Source organism: Typopeltis vanoorti, chromosome 12 (genome assembly GCF_054136105.1).
Source record: "Typopeltis vanoorti isolate ZY-2024b chromosome 12, IOZ_Tvanoo_1.0, whole genome shotgun sequence".
Taxonomy (NCBI): domain Eukaryota; kingdom Metazoa; phylum Arthropoda; class Arachnida; order Uropygi; family Thelyphonidae; genus Typopeltis; species Typopeltis vanoorti.
Window position 1 is genome coordinate 61481097 of NC_143560.1, and position 23340 is coordinate 61504436.

At 36.6% G+C, this 23340-nt stretch overlaps 1 protein-coding gene across 1 annotated transcript in view; it reads right to left on the reverse strand.

Moving 5' to 3' along the window:
- The window catches only part of jbug (filamin-type immunoglobulin domains fbug), an 879391-nt gene that overhangs the window by 464302 nt on the left and 391749 nt on the right, over positions 1-23340 (reverse strand). Inside the window, exons 20-21 of the mRNA XM_090401914.1 lie at positions 22020-22103; positions 7114-7251 (exon numbers count right to left, since the gene is read on the reverse strand). Of these exons, the coding sequence (XP_090258040.1) occupies positions 7114-7251; positions 22020-22103 (222 nt within the window). The remainder of the gene's footprint in view (positions 1-7113; positions 7252-22019; positions 22104-23340) is intronic.

Genomic DNA, 23340 nt, shown 5'->3' on the forward strand with positions numbered 1-23340 from the left:
AGCTGTAAAAGATGTGCTGAAAACTATGACAAGTTAATAAAAGATGTTGACTTGATTCCTCTTTCAAATGACACTGTCGGTCGCAGAATTAATCACATGCCAGGTGACATAAAATCTCAGTTGATCGAAAGAGTTAAGAAGAGCCCTTATTATGCGTTACAAATAGACGAGACTACTGATATTACAAATGATGTGCAGTTAATATGCTATGTAAGATATGCGCACGATAACAACATTCATGACGATACTCTGTTTTGTAGAACTTTGTAATCCCGAGCAACTGGAGGAGAAATATATCACACTCTCAATAATTAACATAATACAAAAAGGGATCCACTGGGAAAAATGCATGGGCTTCTGTTCAGATGGAGCTCACGCCCTTACAGGCAGGCATAGCTAGGTTGTATCTATGGTCAAGGAAGTGGCTCTGGATATGAGCTGGGTACGTTGTTTTATACACAGGGAAGCGTTACCCTCCAAAGGAATGCCACCAGAATTTAAAACTGTGCTATACAACATTGTAAAGTTAGTTAATTTTATTAAAGCTCAACCATTAAATAACAGGTTATTTTCAGCACTCTGCGATGAAATGGGCAGTGAATATATACAACTTTTGCTTCGTTGGGAAATTCGCTGACTTTCCAGGGGCAAATTACTAACAAGGTTATTTCAATTACGGCATGAAGTTTTATTATTTGTAAATAAACGTAATTTGGATTTTGCATCACTCCTTGTTGACGAAGCATGGTTATCAACACTATCCTATCTTTCAGACATTTTTTTGCAAATAAATGAACTAAATCTCTCCCTTCAGAGAAATTCTTTAACCATTATTGATGCCCACGACAGAATAAAGGCATTCGAGAAAAAAACTGGTCTTATGGATTAGTTATGTAAAAGACAAACAGTTTGCTCCTTTTCCAACATTGGAATCCTCTTTAGTGTAAAATGATATTTTTGTTGATTTCGAGTTTCTGGAAAGGATTTTTGAACTCAGAAACAGAATTTTGAAACATATTTTCCGAATAACTTTTATAAATTTCTGTGGGTTTGCGATCCATTTCAGGCTTGCAGTCACGAGAACAATTCGGGATCTTTCGTTATCGAAAAAAAGAACAGTTAATTGAGCTTTCAAGTGACAGTGAACTTAAAATGCAATTCTGTGATCTTGGTTTGGCTCGATTTTGGATCTCGCCTTCAGTGAGAAGTGAATTTCCCAAATTATCTGAAGAAGTATTGAGATGTAGTTTTCTACAACCTATCTTTGTGAGAAAGGATGTTCATTGCTCCTTCAAATAAAAACAAAATACAGAAATCATCTTAGTGTGTGTGCCGATCTTTGACTGAAGTTGACAAATATCGAGCCAGCTATCCAGCAACTCTGAAAGGGCCGAATCTCATTAAAAGTAAGTAGTAACATAATTTTATCATATTATTTATTTGTTTAATAAAAATTAAAACTTTGTTCAGTGATGATACACTTTTAATCGTTTACTTCCAATTTAATTAATTATGTTTCCATGTGTATTCAAAACATGCTTTTAGATTTATTATGTTTTTAAACCTATGTGCTGGTAATCCTCACAAAATAAAAATAAAAACCGTGCCATTTATAAATGGCACAGTTTTTATTTTTATTTTGTGAGGATTACCAGCACATAGGTTTAAAAAAATAAAAATAAATAAAATTACACAACTTAGTGGTCCGTAGAATTGTTTTAGGCATTTTACTGGTCCTTGGGCTTAGAAAGATTGAGAAATGCTGATCTAGGTAATATGGGGAAAATTGTGAAAGAGAGAGAGAGATGGAGAAGAATATGCTTCGTAATAATCAAATAAAAGTTGTCAGAAATCAGATTTTAAATTTGACAAATAGTATTGAAAAATTATTGAAATATAACAAGGATCTGTATATTTGAAAAAGTCAGAAAAATATCTTCAAAAATACTACAATTATATGGAGTAAACAAGACATTATGGAGCAATCAATCATCTATATTAAACGTTGTAAATCACCAATAAGAATTGAAGATCAATGAAGGTAGAGTGGAGGGTTGATGTCAGATCAGAAACAAGATAAGGATGTACACTACTATTCGTCATCTGAATGGATGATATTATGAAGTGGCATTAAATGCAATATCAAAACTGGAATAATTTAACTAACCTCTTTACTTTATAAAGTTAATGTCACATTCTTATATACATGATAATTAATATAATTTAATACAATAATTTAACTGTGAACTTTTGTGCAGGTAAGATGCACACTTTACCACGACTATGATCCATTGAAGGTTTGAAGGGCATCAAAACTTAGTTTTTCCTGCCCATTTCCTTGAAAAGAGCATTAGCCCACTAGTCAGGATAGTAGAAAAATATTATATTTAAAACCTAACCTTAATGTCTAGCAACCTCTCAAATATCAGAGCCAATCATTCTACTTGGTATTCACAGTTTTTAAGTGATCTGTTAAGGTAAAATTATGTTGGAGGTTTAATGGATTTTTTACAACACTCAGAAAGAATTAAATTAGAATTTAATACTCCTATATTTCGTCCTAGTCACTAGGACATCTACGGGGATTACAAAAACAATTAATGTAACATGCACACAAAAACTTACAATACTAAGCCCAACCACGTGGGTGACACTAAAGTCCTATCTAGGTGGAGCGCCCTCTAAGGGCGGTAGTAGGTGGCCTGGAACAGAGAGAATTTCAAAAAATAAAAAACAAACCCGTCAAGAAATACAGCAACCTGGTTAAAGACAAACCACAACCACAAATTCAACCGCTCCAGACCGTAATTAACCTCTCTTCCAAAAGGCTCAACGAGGATGCCGTCAGCGCCCTTGGCCTTGGCTGTAATTTTGCTGTCGCCCCGAAAGAAGTGCCAGTGCTCGATGTAATGGTTAACGTCGAACGGGGGGATCGGTCGCTTACCGTCGGAGTTAGCCAACAACATCAGACTCGACGTAGCCAACATCCTCGCTCACTCTTCGCCTCCAAAAAGTAACTTATCTTATGCCCAATGCATGGCTCTCCAGAAACTATGCAAAGAAAAAAGTATCGTCATCACCAGAGCGGATAAGGGTAATGCCACAGTTGTTCTTAATACCAGCGAATACAATCGTAAAATGAACACTATCCTCCGCGATCGCGCTACCTACATCCCGGTAGAACACGACCCCACAAAAACACAAGTTAAGAAATTAAAAATCTTACTTAAAAAAGTAACCTCCTGGCCCCCTGACGTCATGAAAAAACTTAAACCTTTCCGCTCCCGTTCCCCCCGAATATACGGTTTACCAAAAATCCACAAACCCAATTCCCCACTCAGACCTATAGTAGATGCCACCAATGCACCTTGTTACAGACTGTCTAAACAGCTGGCCAACTCTCTGTCTCCCCTCACCGGAAATTCAGCTTCCTATATAAAAAACTCGACCCACTTTAACGCCCTCACAGAAAATTTAACCTTGAACAATACAGACATATTGGTAAGCTTTGATATCTCCTCTTTGTTTACCAATATTCCCTTAACTGACACTTTATCTCTCTTAGAAAACGTTTTCCCCTCTGACATCTTAGATCTCTTTTCCTTTGCCATCAACTCTGGGTATTTCTCTTGGAATAACAAAATCTACAAGCAGATAGAAGGAACCGCCATGGGTTCCCCCCTCTCACCCGCCCTTGCCAATTTCTATATGGAAGATTTCGAAAAACGAGCCATAGACTCAGCCCCACTCAAACCTTCTATCTGGCTAAGATATGTAGATGATGTGTTCTCCATTTGGCCTCATGGCCCAGACACGTTAGACTCCTTCCTCGGTCATCTCAATAGCCTACATCCAAGAATCCAGTTTACTATGGAAAAGGAAAAGAACAATTGTTTACCCTTCCTAGACACCTTAGTCACGCGCCTGCCCAATGATACACTTGCCTTCACTGTATACAGAAAACCCACACACACAGGCAGATAGATTCACAAACTCTCCCACCACCACCCCTCACAACAATATGGCATCATTAAAACCCTTACTAAGAGAGCCCACAATCTTTGTTCCAGTGGAACCGCCCTCACTACTGAGCTTAACCACATACACAGAACTTTCCTCTCCAATGGCTACAGTGAACACAGTATCAAAAAAATAATCAATTCCTCCCCCATTCCCCGTCCTCTCGTCAACAAGAATTTAAAAATGCCATCACCATACCCTATATACGAGGCACTTCGGAAAAAATAGCCAAGATACTAAAAAAGTATAACCTACACACAGCATATAAGCCCTACCGCAAACTTGCTACCCTTATCCGTTCTACGAAAGATCAGCTCCCCCCTCTCTCTCTCTGCCTGGAGTTTACAAAGTACCCTGTTCCTGTAAGCTTGCGTACTTTGGACAGACAGGCAGATCAGCATCCATCCGCCTAGAGGAACACAAGTCGTACATTGTTAAGCACAACTATGGCCATTCAGGCTTGGCTGACCATGTTTTGGACACCACCCACAGAGTATCATGGAAGAAAACCACCATGCTCCACCACAGCAAATTCAAGAAAGAGAGACTTTTCTTAGAAGCAGCAGCAGCTCTCAGAAACCAACCAAATCTTAACAAATACGGTTGCATTAAGCTTCCGAAGATTTGGGAAACACTCATCACCAGAGGTCCCACCTTACATTCCAGGCAACCTACTACCGCCCTTAGAGGGCGCTCCACCTAGATAGGACTTTAGTGTCACCCACGTGGTTGTGCTTAGTATTGTAAGTTTTTGTGTGCATGTTACATTAATTGTTTTTGTAATCCCCGTAGATGTCCTAGTGACTAGGACGAAATATAGGAGTATTAAATTCTAATTTAATTCTTTCTGAGTGTTGTAAAAAATCCATTAAACCTCCAACATAATGTCCTCACAGCACTTAAGCCTCTACACAAGGAATGTTAAGGTAAAAGCTAGAAGAATTTTTCTATATCAGTATATGAGAGATACGAGAGAAAAATATAAATAATAAATATGGATATAATAAAATTAAGCACTCTACAGTACAGTTGATAGCAGCAATATGTTGTAAAGGTATAGGACAAGGATGTGATACTCTATAGTGGGCACCACAGCTTTGTAAAAAATAGGGTCCTGTTTTAGTAATTTATTCACATTTTATAATAAACTGACAGTGAAACTGGATAAAGGAAATGGCTACACCACAATATTGCTGGACTCTGCAGAGGCATTTGACAGAATACCACATGGAAAACTATTATAAAAGTTGGAGTAAATGGACATGGATACGAAGCTAGAATAAATGGAAGGTGGCTAACAGACAGATATCAAAGCATAGTATATAGTGGAATGGAATCTGGGAGAATGACGGTGACTAGTGGAGTACCTCAAGGTTCTGTACTAGGGGCACTACTCTTTAATTTGTATATCAGTGATACAGGAAAAGATTTAAAAGTTGGGGGAGGAAATCAGCTGTGTGCTGATGATGCAAAACTGGGGAGAATAATAGTTGCTAAATGCAATGAAGATATCCTGAAGAATGATTTAAATAAATTGGCATTGTGGGCATTGTTGTCATATTGATGGAGCTAGGGACTTGGGGGATAATGGTAGACAGAGAGTTGAAGTTCATCACAGGACATATTGCAAAAGTCGTTAAAACAGCTCAAAAGATTATCCGGGATGTTGAAAAATACATTAACAAGTAAAGATAGGAAAGTTATTATCCCTCTTTGTAAGCCATGATTCAGAGACATCTTAACTACTGTGCACAGATTTGGTCACCTAGGTTTCTTGAGGACCATGGAGATGGTAGAGAAGATTCAGAGACAAGTGAGTAAGCTGGTGTCAGGCTGTGGAATGCTCCCAATGAGGATAGGTTGAAAGTATGTGGGTTACAAAGTTTGGTTGATAGGCAGAAGACAAGGGACATCATAGGAACTTTAAAAATATTGAAGGGGTTTTATAAAATTGATACAACAGAAATTTTTCAATATATGACAAATAGAAAACTGGGGGGGGGGGGGGGGAGATCCATGAAAGTTGTGTAAGAGTGTAGTTGGTATATGGGTGTGTGGAACAGAATTTTTGCATAGAAAGTGGTGAATGGAATGGACTGCCAGAATTAGTTGAGGTCCCTGGCAGTGAACCTAGTTTGGGTCTCCCACAATGAGTCTCTGGACTCCATGGAGATACCATATAATAATAATAGTAATAATATTGTTTTCAAGGTGCCTTCAGCAGAATGCAAGGAATCTATAAGAGCTTTTTGAGTGAAGGTAGATTAGCAAGTTGTGTATGGAAATGGCAAAATTTTATCTATATGAAAACGAATACTTTTCTCTCCATGGAGACTAACAGGCCAGAGAACACATACACTGCAGGGAGATTAACTTTCCTCTTATGAGAATTAGGTTAATAAAGTGACTAAGCTATACCTTACCAGGGGGAAAACAGGCCTAATATGTAGGAAAGATGAGATAACTCAGATTCTTTTTTTTCTTTTTTTTAATACAAATCACACCTACAATAGGTTTGCAGCCTAAGAGTTTAATAATGCAAAACACTATTATGGAGACAAAACATGGAAAACTTTCAAGCCACTGCAGGTCTCTGATATGCAGAGTATCTCACATCTAAGCAAAAAAAGATTATCTACCATCTGGAGACACTGAAGTCCATTCATGAATGCAGTGGGATTCAAAATCTTGTACTATCAGCTGAAGAGGGGAACTGCTATCTAACCAGGCTGGTACTCATCCTGGTTGGCTGAAAATTACAGTCACGATATCTGTAATACTTGATTAAATTTTATCAAATATCATGCCAAATACTTCTGACATGATATCCAGGCTCGTTCTAAGTCGCAAAAGCCTACTTTTTTACAGTTTGAACTATCTCACAACATAACGTTATTTCCTTACGTACCCCTCCCCCCCCATACATATAGACTCTCTCAAATGCTGAATCCACTGAATTCATTTTAAATGTTGGTATTTTTTTCTAAATTTACCGTTTGTGTGATGACAATCTATCATGCAAAACAGCAAGGTAGATATTATATGAGGAAGTACAGTAACTACCTATTTACAAAATTTTATAGTTATTCTTACCTGTAAATTGAACAGTCTTTCCTAAATTACCATGTGGCATTCCACTAACCTTAACTCTTTGAGCATCATAAACTTTAAAAGTGTATGGAGAACCACTGATTTTCTTTCCTAAATACTCAACTACAATGTTATGAGGACCTAAAATAATCGAATAAATTAATTTGATGAATTGAAATTTATAACAAAAATTAAACTGTTAATCAATAAAATTAAAGATGCTAATGAAACAAAATAAGATCAAAATAATTTATTAATCTATTTTCTAAGCATCTAAAATAAAATAATGAAGGCACATTTTTTAGACTGCAATAGAGTTGCTTTATAGACTGAAATGCAGTTATCATGGAGATAAGGGGGGTGGTCACATTATTCATCAAATCTTCTGGTGTTTACCATGCATCTATACTTTCATAAAAATTCATTTTATTACAAAGCACACTGAAATTCTTCATGCTCAATTAATGCAAAGAATGCAGCAATATAAATATACTAAAACAAAAAATTATATTTTAACACATTCCTTTATCACTGCAATGCATGTAAATCAATATAACAACCTGGTTTGCTGTAAATATAATGACACTCAAAATTACTCAGTTTCATATACAAAACATTTTGTACATATCAAAACATCTTACTCTTATTGTTGTTTCAATTTTAATGACTGCCTCTCTAAACAGAAGCAGGTGTAAAAATGTTGAAAAAATTGATAATGATAGATAATTACAGTAATTCAAACCATCTATCTCCCCCAAATCTCCACTTTTTCATTACAAATAAGCTTCGTAAACACACAGGTGTTCACCCCTCTCTTAAGATCACAAATAGATATTATTTACATATGCCAATGTCAAATAATAATTTATTAATATGATAAACAATATTTTGTTTTATGTCATGTAAAACATCATCAGCATAAACTGAAGAACAATAATAGAAATTTGAATACAACTGAACAGCAGAACATATGCATTACAAGGGAACCCTCTTTAGACATGCAATCAAGTAGAAGCCGCAATTATATACTATTGAGAAATTTATATATATATATATAATTCTAGTAGCAAGGCTTATACGTTGGTCAGACATAACTGGTAATTAGTTTTCGGAATTAACAACGCATATAAAGTATATTAATTAAAGGTAACTTTAATGAATAACTTCTATATTTCGGCAACGTCACATTGCCATCTTCAGGAACATAAAGATATGGTATGTGCACGCAGGCACTAACAAAGCAAATGAGGAAGAAAGCAAGAAACTAATATTGTTCCTGAAGTCCTAATGGTGCCCTCTGCTGGGCTAATTTGGTAGTCTTGGGCTGAAGTTCTCATAATGTAAGTCTCCCAAATTTGGGGTAGTTTCATGCACTCAAATTTGTTGAGGTTAGGAACATTTTTTTTTAGAGCTGCTGAAGATTCTTTGAATAATCTTTCGTATTTAAACTTGCTGCGATGAATTATTTTTGTTTTCTTCCAACGAATTTTATGGTGGGTATCTAAGGCATGGTCTGCCAGCCCAGAGCGGCTGTACTGGTGAAACCGGATGTAGTCTTTGTGTTCTAAAATCCTGATATTTGTTGTTCTGCCTGTTTGGCCAAAGTAGGACAATTTGCAGCTGCAAGGGACCTGGTATATACCAGGTAGGTCTAGGGGAAGTGGTTGGTCTTTGGTAAGGGGGATAAGGGATGCAAACTTTTTATATGGTCTGTAACAAGAAGTAAGGTCATATTTTTTGAGGATATTGGTTATTTTCTCAGAGGTGCCCTGGATGTAGGGGATGGTGATAGATTTGGTGTAATCTTTATTGGGGGGGGGGGGGTTTGTGGTTTACTGGTTTTAGTATTTTTTTAATTTTTTGGGGGTTATAGCCATTGGCTAAGAAAGTGTTGAGGATGTGGTTTAGTTCAGTAGTTAGGGCCTTGTCATCTGAGCAGATTAATTTTGCCCTGTTATATAGTGTTTTTATAACCCCCATATTGTTGGGGGGGGGGGACTGCTGGTGAATGTATCTGCCAGTATGGGTGGGTTTTCTGTGAACAGAGAAAACCAAAGATCCATCAAGCTGGCGGGTGAATAAGTGTCTAGGAATTCCCCCACATATAAATTATCCAAAACGCTCACACACTACACTGGCAACACACCATCACACATAAAAAACTCAGCCCACTTTAAAGCCAGTATAGAAAACCTCACACTCCAACACACTGACATAATGGTCAGTTTTGACGTCTCCTCCCTATTCACTAATGTCCCACTCAAAGAAACCCTAGAGCTCATCCAAGCCAAGTTTCCTCCCGATATCTCAGCCCTATTTCAGTTCACAATGAACTCAGGCTATTTCGTTTGGCAAGGAAAGTTCTACAAACAGATAGAGGAGACAGCCATGGGTTCACCACTTTCCCCACCCTTGGCCAATTTCTTTATGGAGACCTTTGAAGAGAAAGCCTTAAACTCCGCCCAACAAAAACCCACTATTTGGCTTCGTTATGTGGATGATGTGTTTGCTATTTGGCCACATGGCTCAGACACACTCCACTCCTTCCTAACACACTTAAACAACCAAACACCCCAGAGTCCAGTTCACCTTAGAAAAAAGAGGAAAACAACACCCTCCCCTTCCTAGACACTTTAATCACCCGCCAGCTTGATGGATCTTTGGTTTTCTCTGTTCACAGAAAACCCACTCATACTGGCAGATACATTCACCAGCAGACCCCCCGCCTCACAACAATATGGGGGTTATAAAAACACTATATAACAGGGCAAAATTAATCTGCTCAGATGACAAAACCCTAACTACTGAATTAAACCACATCCTCAACACTTTCTTAGCCAATGGCTATAACCCCAAAAAAATCCAAAAAATACTAAAACCAGTAAACCACAACCCCCCTCCACAATAAAGATTATACCAAATCTATCACCATCCTCTACATCCAGGGCACCTCTGAGAAAATAACCAATATCCTCAAAAAATATGACCTTACTTCCTGTTACAGACCATATAAAAAGTTGGCATCCCTTATCCGCTCTACCAAAGACCAACCACTTCCCCTAGACCTACCTGGTGTATACCAGGTCCCTTGCAGCTGCAAATTGTCCTACTTTGGCCAAACAGGCAGAACAACAAATATCAGGATTTCAGAACACAAAGACTACATCCGATTTCACCAGTACAGCCGCTCTGGGCTGGCAGATCATGCCTTAGATACCCACCATAAAATTCGTTGGAAGAAAACAAAAATAATTCATCGCAGCAAGTTCACGTTTTTTAGAGCTGCTGAAGAATCTTCAGCAGCTCTAAAAAACGTTCCTAACCTCCACAAATTTGGGTGCATGAAACTACCCCAAATTTGAGAGACTTACATTATGAGAACTTCAGCCCAACTCCCAAGACTACCAAATTAGCCCACCAGCGGGCACCATTAGGACTTTAGGAACAATATTAGTTTCTTGCTTTCTTCCTCATTTGCTTTGTTAGTGCCTGCGTGCACATATCATATCTTTATGTTCCTGAAGATGGCAATGTGACGTTGCCGAAATATAGAAGTTATTCATTGAAGTTACCTTTAATTAATATACTTTATATGCGTTGTTAATTCCGTAAACTAATTACCAGTTATATATATATATATATATATATATATATATATATATAACTGGTAATTAGTTTACGGAATTATTCAAAGAATCTTCAGCAGCTCTAAAAAACGTTCCTAACACCAACAAATTTGGGTGATTCATCGCAGCAAGTTTAAATACGAAAGATTATTCAAAGAATCTTCAGCAGCTCTAAAAAACGTTCCTAACCTCAACAAATTTGGGTGCATGAAACTACCCCAAATTTGAGAGACTTACATTATGAGAACTTCAGCCCAACTGCCAAGACTACCAAATTAGCCTGCCAGAGGGCACCATTAGGACTTTAGGAACAATATTAGTTTCTTGCTTTCTTCCTCATTTGCTTTGTTAGTGCCTGCGTGCACATACCATATCTTTATGTTCCTGAAGATGGCAATGTGACATTGCCGAAATATAGAAGTTATTCATTGAAGTTACCTTTAATTAATATACTTTATATGCGTTGTTAATTCCGTAAACTAATTACCAGTTATATATATATATATATATATTACATTTATTATTAAATTGAATGTTTACTTGGTTTGATAACATATTAAAATTATTTAATGACTGAAAACCGAGGCGTTTAGTTAAACTTTATTAATACACAAAACTAGTTTTGTCTGAGAACAGACTTCGTCAGGTGCAAGCAAAACAGACAAAAAGATCAGAGAGAACCATATAAGCACCGGATTTCTACATAGCAGAATGTATAAAACAACAGATATTTAAATGGAAGAAAGACTTCTGGCTGTAGTATTATGGGCATGCATGCAAGGTCTCATGATCTCCAATGGGGTTAACTAACAACATTCACAGATGTTACAATGAATTAGAGAGACGTATTCTGGAATCTAAGGAAATTGTTCTTGATCCCGTTCACATTGGTAGCAACCTGGGCTATAGTTTGCCAGACTCTCACGGCTCTGTCATTCAATATTGGAGATTACGAGACCTTACATGCATGCACATGATGCTACAGCCAGAGTTCTTTCTTCCGTTTAAATGTTAACCTCTGTTGTTTTATACATTCTGCTAGGTAGAAATCCAGTACTTGTACGGTTCTCTCTGATATTTTTATGTCTTTTTCACTTGCACCTGACAAAGTCTGTTCTCAGATGAAACTAGTTGTGTGTATTAATAAAGTTTAATTAAAAACCTTGGTTTTCAGTCATTAAATAATTTTAATATATATAATTATTTAATACAATTAAACAGTGAATTGTAATTGAATTTCAATTACTGTTCTTCATCCAACACTAATCTGATGATGTTTTATAAGACATAAAATATTTGTTATTAATAAAGTAGTACTTGGCTGTGGCACACATGTACGAGGTGTGACAATTGAATTCCAAAATGCACCTCCAAAAAACCTACATTCATAACTATACAATAGTGACCACTGTCATCACCTTTGAAGTAGTCCACTTGTGCATTTATACACTGGTTTAAATGGTGTTCCCATTTTTCGAAACAGGCCTGGAACTCTTTTTCCGGAATACTCTTGAGTTCCTTTATCACATTATGCTGGATATTAGCAATGTCAGAAAATCTTCATCTCTTTAGCACAGTCTTTAATTTTTGGATAGACAACAATTTTACCAATTGGGGAAAGTGATTATGTGGTCTTGACTTGGAAGGTAGCATAACATAACAAAACATGTGGAAATTTCATTTAAGAAGTGGTATATGTGAACTGCAAGGCAGGTGATTATGATATGCTTAGGAAGCCGCTTGAAGCAGTACCAAAACAATAAAGAACTACAAGGGAAGGGTGTTCACAGTGCACGGGAGATAGTTAATGGGTATCTGGAGGAAGCATTATTACATTGTATATCCACGATCAGGAGGGTAAATTGTGTGGGAGTTAGATGGATAAGTAGTACCATTAAGCATGAGCTGCAAACAAAGAAAATGTTGTGGAGGGTATATAAGGAGAAAGAGACTAGCTAACTCATGAATAGTACAAGGATTAGATGAAATCATCAGAGAAAGGTAACGATCAGAGAAAGGTAACCCACATGGTAAGGAAGGCAAGATCACTTTTGTGGCGAGTAGGAGGAAGAATGAAAGGATACCTTTAATGAGTGGAGATGGTAGAGAGGTAACAGAGACAGACGAAATTGTTAGGCTACTGGGTGATCATTTTGCAAGGGCATATCATCCATATGAAGATATTGTTATGGCAGAGGTGACAGGTACTGATGTGAGAACAGAGGTTGATAAACTGGAGGTACTTAGGATATTGCAGAATATGAATGCAAATACTGATTTTGGATTAGATGGGATTTCAGCTTGCTTTTGCAAGCATGTGCAAAGAAACTGGCAATGCCTCTGGTCAGGCTCTTTAAGTCTCAGCTCTGAGGAAGTCCCAAGAGAGAGAGTGGAAGGAGGGCAAAATATTTCCTTTGCATAAAGGAGGATCTGTGGTAGCAAATTATAGACCAATCAGTATCTCAGGATGGTGGTGGTAAAAGTACTGGGAAAGTTAGTCAAAAAGGAAATCCAAGAAGGGGTGGATAAGAATATGATACTCTATGAGGGACAGCATGACTTTGTGATGGGTCGGTCATGGTTTAGCAATGTACTAACTTTTTATAAAGAGTGAAAGCTGAGCTGGATAAAGGGACTAGCTACATGATGATGATGCTTGATTTTGCAATTTGACAGGATAACACGTGGAACTGTTACACAAACTGCAACAAATGGGGGTTGGCTATGAAGCTGGTGATATGGTGGCTGATGGACAGATACCAGAAAGTAGTATATGGAGATACAGAATCCAGTAGAATGCAGGTGACTAGTGGTGTGCCACAGGGCTCTGTGCTTGGATTTCTGCTGTTTAATTTGTACATAAACGATATAGGAAATACTTCGAAGGGAGATAGTCACTCGTTTGCTGATGATGCAAAATTAGTAGGGTAATGAAGAGAGCTTGCAGGATGATTTAAATAGGCTGACAGTATGGGCAAAACATAATGGATGTCAATGTAATATGGAAAAGCATATTTATTCATTTTGGGATACAAAGATTACAACTGAGTGAACTGCATTTCAGCAATTTGATGAAGCCCAGGATTTAGGGGAAGTTGAAGTTTAGAAGCATATTGCTAAAAGTATCCAGGGTAGCTCACAGGATTACTTGGTTATTGAAGAACATACTAACAAGCAGAGATATGGGAGTTATCATTCCTCTTCATACGACCACATCTAGATTACTGTGCTCAGATCTGGTCACCTGGGTTTCCTGGGGATGAAGAAGTGTGTGTGTGTGTGAGAGAGAGAGAATCCAGAGGTGAGTGACCAAGTTGGTGAGTGGTCTGAAGAATGCTTCCAATGTTGATAGACTGAGAGTTTGTGGGTTGCAGAAGTTGGGGTAATAGGCAGAGAAGAGATGTGATAGAAACATTTAATTTACTAAAAAGGTTTTATAGGACTAATACAGGAGAAATGTTTTAGCACTTGGCTAGAGGAGGAAGAACAAGAGGTCATCCCTGGAAGTTGGGTAAGAGTATGATTAGCAAGGGCATGAGGACTAAATTTTTTGCTTGGAAGTGGTAATTTGTGAGTAATTTGTCTGTTAATTGTTTCAATAAAGGTATGATAGATATTATGTTGATAGTTTGAGGTACAATAGATAACGTGTTGATAGACTCCATGGAGCTGTCTGGGGACAATAATAATAATAAGAAGAACTAATCCCTGGAGTTTAAATCTGGTAAATTCACACTAATCATATACCACTTTGTGATATCTATCCATCAGCTATTCATTTATCAAAGTCAGGAGGTTATATACCAACCCCCATATTCTTCAGCTTATGCAATAGTCTTTCATGTCATATTCTATCAGATGCCTTTTTAAAATCCAACAGTATCATAATGTATACATAATCTTTATACAACTCAACCATGACATTGTTATAAAGTATGAGCAAATTGCTAAAAATATGAACTTCGTTTAGTAAAAACAATGTTGTTCCTGGCACAGTGTATCTAGTCTCTCACCAATTTATGTATGTAATTTCTTACCAACTTCTCTAAAATTTTCACTACCAGTCCAGAGATACCAATAGGTCAACGGTTAGACACACTGGATTTTGCACTACCCTTATATGACAGAACTATCATACATTCTTTCCATTCCTGTGGTTTCTTTCCTGAGCTGAGACTAAAGTTATACAAACAGTCAAGGGCCTAGTCAATTCAGTGAACATTCCTTTAGCATACAGGCTGAAATTCCATCTGTCCCTGCTGTCAAATTCTTATCAAGGTTATGCAACAACTCTTCAATCTCATTATCACACACCTCTTATCTCTTTGTCCAATGTAGCAGTAGCACTGTGCACCATATTGCATACACTTGGTTGATATATTTTACCAAAGTGAGCACTGAATAAATTAACAATCTCATCAGCTTTTGAAACAAGAGTGTCTTCTGCATTCAGTTAAGTTATTCTTCCATGTTCATTCTTTATTTTACTTGCAGTATAACACTAAAATAATTTTGGATTTCATTTAGCCTGCTAAGCCAATTTCTTTTTTGTACTCCAAATTAGCTTTTCATAAAATACTTGTAACATTTTGTGCCTGCACTTGACATATTTCATTACTCTTCTCACCCTTAATCTCAGGATATTTCTTCCACATCATTCAGGATGCATATCCATTTCACTTCAATCCTATTTTTTCATCAAACTCTAGGGATACATTCATATACTGCCTCATTTAAGCACATATTTTTAAAGATTCTCAGCATTGCTGATATCTTCCTCATTCAGTAACTGATACCATGTCACCAAAAGTAGTATTCTTCTGAGCTTATCATAATTTCCATCTTTGTAGTTCAGCATGTAACTTGTCCTAATTGGAACATCTACAGGGTGTTCGGGATAAATTTGACAGTTTCGTAAGGAAAAAGAAAATCTTCTTTGTATCTATTAAATTTAATGAATTGACAAAAAACATTACAGGCAGAGTTAATTACAATACTATCAACAAGATTTACTCAAAATAACCACCATTAGCATCGATCACAGCTTCAATCCTGCTTCGGAACCTCGAACAAGCTGATGCTACAGTCTCCCTGGGAAGGGCCGCAAAAACTGTTTTAATTTTATCCATTAACTGGGCTTTTGTATTACTGGAAGTGCGATTGGTGTCTTTTTCAACTGCGCCCCATACAAAATAATCCATGGGGTTAAGGTCTGGGGAGTTTGGAGGCCAAACATTTGGACTGGTGAAGTCGTAGAAATTTTCAGACAACCATTTTTGACTTTTCCCAGAGGTGTGGCAAGGGGCCGAATCCTGCTGCCATACATACGGCCTACCATTGGCTACCCTTGTTATCCAGGGCTTGACTACAGTGTTTAGCAACTCCACGTAGCCATCTGAAGTCAACCTGAGCCCCTCTTGGAAAAAATGCGGAGGCATCACATTGCCTTCAGAGGATACACATCCGAAAACCATCACAGTTTGGGAAAATTTAGTCTGCATTACACGAGGAATGTCCTTTGTACTGTATGCAAGCCATCTGTTATTCTGCGTGTTGTGTTTTTGATCCTGGCAAAAGTTTTTCTCATCGGAAAAGAACCAGATTGTTTGTGGTTCCGCAGGATGTTTCACTTTGCTTAGAAGTTTCTTCGCGTTTATCAAACGTTTTTCACGGGCCTTTTCTGTAAGCAGCTGACCTTTGCGGCGCTTGTATGAGTAGTAGCGGAGGTCTTCATTGAGTGCAAGCTTCATAGTAGAGGCTGCAACATTCATTTCACGTGACAAAGCCCGAATTCCAATGCCAGGGATCTTCAACACCTGTTCCTGCAGATTTGCGAGGAATTCTGCTGTACGAACGCAATCAGATCGTCTGCTAGGGATCTTTCTTCTTGCTACATCCTCGTAGTCACCATTGCAAGTCTCTAGTTCATGCCTGATTGTTTTTACTGTATTCAGGGAGCATTGGGCAGCAGTCGAAATATCCTTATTTTGATGGCCGGCACGAATCATCATGATACAAGTTATTCTCTTCCATGATTCAGGTGGGTTCCAGCTATCCATCCTTTCTGACATCTTGTATATGAATGAAGAAGGGTCCAACCTTTTAAATGAAGAGAAGTGTGTGTTAATACATGTAACTTACGGAAAAATATAATTAATTATAAATATGTCAAATTTATCCCGAATACCCTGTATATAGTTAACCACCACTTTCTAGGAGTGTATGGCATGATCATTATCACCAACTGTTGGTAAAATTGTCACATTCTTAACTGAGACCCCCTTCTGATGCTATGATCGATAACACTATGACTTTAGTTCCTTTTTTCACATACTACTTAAGGAAGATGTCTCACAACAACAACAACTCAATAAATTCTCCTTATTATGAGATTTCTCTTCTACCCAATCAATGTTCGGATAATTTATGTCACCCATAAAGATTATTCGTTTAGTACATAATAGAGTAAATTGGCAATGCATACCCCAGCAGCTGAACTATGAGGCTTATGGCAACATTCACCAAATATTTCATCCTCTTAGCCTACACTTTGCATCAGATAGCCTCAAACTCACTGCTACATGGGACATTACCATTACCACTTTCATGAATGTCTACCATAAATGGACTCAAGTCATCTGATATCATCAGTAACACTCCAACCTCACTCTCCCATCTTTTCTGTCATTTCTAAAAATACTATATCCTTTATACTTAGTCCTAGTTAATACATCTTCCCCTGACAGTCAGATTTCACTTATTCTAACAATCTTATGCCACAATGTATTCATCAAAGCAAGAAACTTAACTCATTTGTTCCTGATGCTCCTGGCATTTGTGTACAGACATAACAAATTACTACCTGGATTGTTCTTGTATTTAAATCTATAGTCTATATGGCTCAGATGGAGAACTTTCTCTTTTTTCTCTGCAGGTACACTTAAAAGGTCTGAACCACACTTTGCCAGATACATAACCATACTCAGTGATATTCATATCATTATCAATTTGCATATTGCTGCACTTACATACATATTATCATTCCTCCCATGATGATGGTGATCTAGTTTCCCTGACTTTCTTCATTAGGTCTCATCCCAATGAATAATTTCTCCAGGCTTTGATGCCAAATCCCAAATCATTCAAATGCAGGTTAAACAAGTCTTTTCTATCATCAAACTCAATCCACACATCGAAAAACTCACACCCACTTCTACATAGCCTACATACTGAATCATTTGCTATCATAGCTCTCCTTCTTAACTCAATACTGTCATATCTCAGTAGTCAATCAGCAATTTTTACTCTCTCTGTTTTCTTTCTCACTTCTTCAAGCAGTCCTTTAATATCCTCTCTCATGCTATATTTGTCACTACTAAAATCATTAGTTGCACACAAGCACTACCATGACTTTTCTTTTCTGTTTTTCTATTACATTTGTCACATCTTTAATGTTTGCCTCCAAGAAGCTGAAAGTAGTAACTCATCTGAGAATGCTTCTCAGATACAAGTGGTAGGAGGGAAATAAAATATATACTATGGACTTACAGGTAATGGTAGCATCTGATCAACAGTGGACAGCTGTAAACAGCATCTGTTCCCCATGTGTGGGGTAGCTGAATGAACCATTAAAATTCATTAGGTGAGTGTTGATATGCTAACTGTAAAAACAAAACACAATTGAAATTGCATACAATATGAAAAAGAAAAAGTAAAATGTGCTGGCTTGGATCATAGTTCTTAATAAAATAATAATTTTAGACAATCTGAGTTATAACCAAATGTTTATATAACTTGAATCTCATTTCTTTTCTTCCTAATAACAGAAAATATGATATAACATGTAACAGTTCTTGTAAAAGAGCTTCTACAGATGACGAGTATGTGCACAAACTTAGATTTTGATGCCAGACTTACTATAAGGATGATGATGCAAAGTGATATCTATGTATATTCCTAGACAGAAAACTTTAAACTATCTGGGCATCTTAAGATAAACACATCTGCAAAAGGAAGATTATTATTGGTTTCTACTACTAAAACAAATTTAATTCTTGGATAGATTCTTTGAAAAAAAACATGAGAAGGAAGACGTCCAAACTGTATAAATGCCATCCACATAATGAATCATATCAAGAGATAGCAAGTAAAAGCATCTGAGATGTGCTATTTATAATGCTGCAAATGTAATGGTTACACAGGATAGAAGAGACTGGAGAATGCATTTCTATTCCTTCTATTTGTTTATATCCTTCCCCTTCACATATAAAATAACTGGCATTAATTGCAAAATCAAATAATTTTAACATTATCAGAACGAAAATCTTTTTATTAATACTTTTAATGTGTCAGACAGAAAAATATTAGTGAAAATGCATCCAACCTAATTATACGGTCTAGGAATAATAAAACAAATACCAAATATCATGTATGTAAAATCATCAGTTTTTTTTTTTTTTTTTTTTTTTAAATGTAGGGAGGGGAATAACCTGTAACCTGAAAGGCAGAACCATGCTAAACACAGATGTATGGCCAGTGTGATTCTAAAAGACTGCCTACAGAATCCACTACATGCCAAAAACAACACAATGTACTATGGAAAACCATATAATCTAGGAGTTCAGCACAATCACAGATTTTTTTTTTCTTTTATCCCAGTTTAGGACTCATCTAGAAACTTGTTTAATTAAACAAATTAAACAAATTTAAACGATCTTGTTTAATTTGAAAGACCCAAGTTGCTAAGGGAACTTCACAAATGTTTTGTCATTAGCAATGTCAATGTGCAATGTCATTAGCCATCGAGCTACAGAGGATCTAGGAACCAGATGATTGAATTTAACATAAAAGTACAGCCAGAGATTGCTGCAGACCAACTGGACTTCACGCAAGTTCTGTACTATGTTCATGCTGACTTGGGCATCATTTTATCAGCATTTTAGGTATGCTAGACATCATGAGATGTACATTTTCTTAGTCTGTTTTATGTCTTTCAACCTTTTGTGATTGATACTAATGTACCTCTCCGACCATGGTCCCATGCTGCCAAGTGCATCCCCAAGTTGTGAATAGGGGGAATACCCTCTGGATACAGAGGTTAGCTGCGAATAAACAGAGAAACCTGTGAAAAAGCAGTCATGGACAATGGGACAGCATCTACCAACAGGAGGTGGTGAGATAAACAGTGGCATGGCTATCTCTATAAAAAGCCACACATTTCCAGTGATGGAGATGCAACATGGCAGGCTGTAACCACCATTCAATAAGTTACAGCCCATTGGAAGTTGGGGCAGCAACAACTTTCATTCTGATCAGCAGAAGATCACCATAAGCATAAGACAATGTTGTAAAGGATACTGTGGTAGGCAGACAATCATGAAGAATGAGAAACAGCTAGCACACTGAGCCTCTTTAGAAGATTATTGCTGGAAAAGGAAGGCAATGGGATACCACCTTGTTCTATTTTTCTCTAGTAAGATAGCAGCATGGATGGACAATCTAAGAGATAGTAAAACGCACAATGATTCAATACTTGTGCACGGCAGGGTAAGAGGCAAGGCCTTCCCAGGTCATAACCCAGCAAAATCCTTGTACATTCATTGGGACGTGGAATGTGCGAACCCTCCTACAAATTGGAAAACTTGGAGAGAGAATTGGGTAGATTAAAAATAGCCATATTGGGAATTAGTGAGATGAAATGGAATGGAACTGGAGACTTTTGGAGTGGTGATTACAGAATCATTTATTCAGGTGACGAGATGGCAAAAAATAGAGTTGCGACTGTTCTCAATGGGGAAGAAGAGTAATCAACTCAGTAAAATGTAGTAGCAGATTGATCATGGTAAAACTAGAAGCAAAACAAACAATTATTATAATAATACAAGCTTCCATGCCTACTAGCGACCATTGATGATGAAGTTGAGAGAGTATATGCAGATATTGAGAATCTAATCGAACTCACTAAAAAGGAAGATAATCTTACTGTCATGGGTGATTGGAATGCAATTATTGGTAAAGGCAAAGATGGCAGAGAGGTGGGAAAGTATGGACTTGGATGCTGAAATGAAAAAGAAAATACACTTTTGGAGTTCTGCCACCAATTCAGTCTAATCATTACTAATACCTGGTATGAGGTACCAAAAAGAAGAAGATATACTTGGAAAATGCCAGGAGATATAGGAAGGTACCAAATAGATTATATTATGAAAGATATAGGTTTAAAAATCAAGTAAAATCATGCAAAAGTTACTCGGGAGTTGATATTGACAGTGACCACAATTTGGTTTTATTGAAATGCAATCTGAAATTTAAAAAACTGTCACAACCAAGGAAAAGGCCCAAATGGAACACATATAACCTGAAATCAGAGGAAAACCATCAAAACTATAAACAGCCAACTGATGAAAGCATTAAAACTGGAGAGAGAGAGAGAGGTAAAAGAAAAACATAGAGGAAAAATGGACTCACTTGAAGGATACAATCATCGAAGATGTCAATAACTGCATAGGATTAAGGAAGAAGCAAATAAAAAAGCCATGTATTACACAGAACATTCTAAAGCTAATAGATGAAAGAAGAAAATACAACACCTCCCTAAATGAAGAAAGCAAAGACAAATATAAACATATAAAAATATGATAAATAGAAATTGTAAAGAAGCAAAAGAACAATGGTATATAGAGAAATACAAAGAAATAGAAGATCTAACAAAGACTGGGAGAATCAATAAAGCTTATTAACATTATAAAAGGAATAATACAGAAGTAATGGAGGGGACTATAGAAGGAAAGAGGCCACGAGGAAGACCAAGCATGTCATACATAAATAACATAATGATACTAACCAGCGCTACGAGTTATGAAGAGATAAAAAAGAAGTCACAAGACAGGATGTTATGATGTGCTGCTATAACTAACCAATCTTCAGATTGATGTACCAAACAAGAAGAGACTAATGTACCTATTGTACATTAGTACCACAAAAAGTTGGTAATGTACCACCTTTATTTTTTATTTCTTTATTTATTTTTATACAGTCCAGAAACTCTGTTTTAGAGACCAACCACAAACTTTTTCAAGCCCCCCAGGCCTCCCAAAATTCGGGTGGTGGTCTCATACTGCACAATTATATTCATATGAAATGCAAATTTATCCATCGCTCCCCCTTGGGGGACCAAACTGAAAATGCCAAAAAATGATACAAAATATTTTGAAATTTGTAATCTTTCAATTCAGTATCTCACAACTAAATAATCAGAAGAAATTTTGCTAAAAACAAACTTACCAACTTCTTTAGGAACAAATTCCATAACAGTTCCAAGTTTGCTGCTTCCCTTAATTTTTATGGGTAGCTTGACTTCACTAGGAGCTGGAACAATTCAAAAAATTATATTTACAGATTAACATTCATTATTATCATTTTTGAAATATTATCACAACAGTTATCAGTGTTTTCATATCTGTGTGCCCATAAATTCTAATTCACATTTTAACATTTAACACGAACTGCATAAAAGAATAGTAATATTCCAAGAACAAAGGCTCCTTATACATTTTTATTACTTCATTCCAGATATATATCTTAGAAATAAGAGAGAAAGAAATAAAAATAATTATCTAGAAATACCCATAAAGTTGCAATTCTATACAAATTAATATCCAAATGAATTTTCCTGGATTACAAGATATTTTGAAAAATATCTTGTAATCCATTATGAAAAATATCATTGGTGTTGCTGGATGTTTTCATCAGAAATGCTTCATTAAGATCATAAATAAATGGATCAAGCCATTGATTTATCCTTTTACTCATGATTGGGGAGAAACAAGAAACAGGTGAGATACTTAATTATAGAATAATTTCTTTAGGAAACAGTGATGCAGAGAAGGAATGATTAAGTCTGATGTTTCATATTATACAAGAAAAATGATTGGGAAAGCAATTTCAAGTAGAGAAAGTGGACAAATTTCAAAACATGAAATCTGACAATGTAACATGTGCTCTCATAATCCAAAAAAAGATGCCAAGAAAAAAAAAGAAAGAAATTCTTAAACTTGTTAAAAAGGAGGAGCCAACTCTATTGTGTGAGAAAAGAATTCAGATTATCACAAATTCTTAATCCAGAAAAAGTCAATAATTGTTAAAAAAATACTCAAGAATAAAGTCCGTCAAAAAAAAAAATGTAATATATATTTAACATATATAATATACATTATATAATTTAATATATTATATATATTATATAATAATATATGGCTGCCGGCATGGCTGGCCGAGTGGTTAGCGTATCTGCTCTCCAGCTAAAAGGTTGCGGGTTCGAATCCTGCCGTGGGCATGGATGTTTGTGGTTGTCTGTGAAAATACTAATAGTGGTGGTCGGCAGTAGATGGCATTGGTGTAGATGATGAAGGTAGATGTAGCTGGTGGAGTGGTAGAGACGAATAGCTGTAGAGTAGGTGCCCTCCCTTGATGAGTCTGGACTCCCTGGAGGTGTCATGTAATAATAATAATATTATATATAAATTTATTATATAAATTTAATATATATATATATGTGTGTGTGTGTGTATTCCTGAGCTTCTACTCGGTTGTTATGGTACATTTT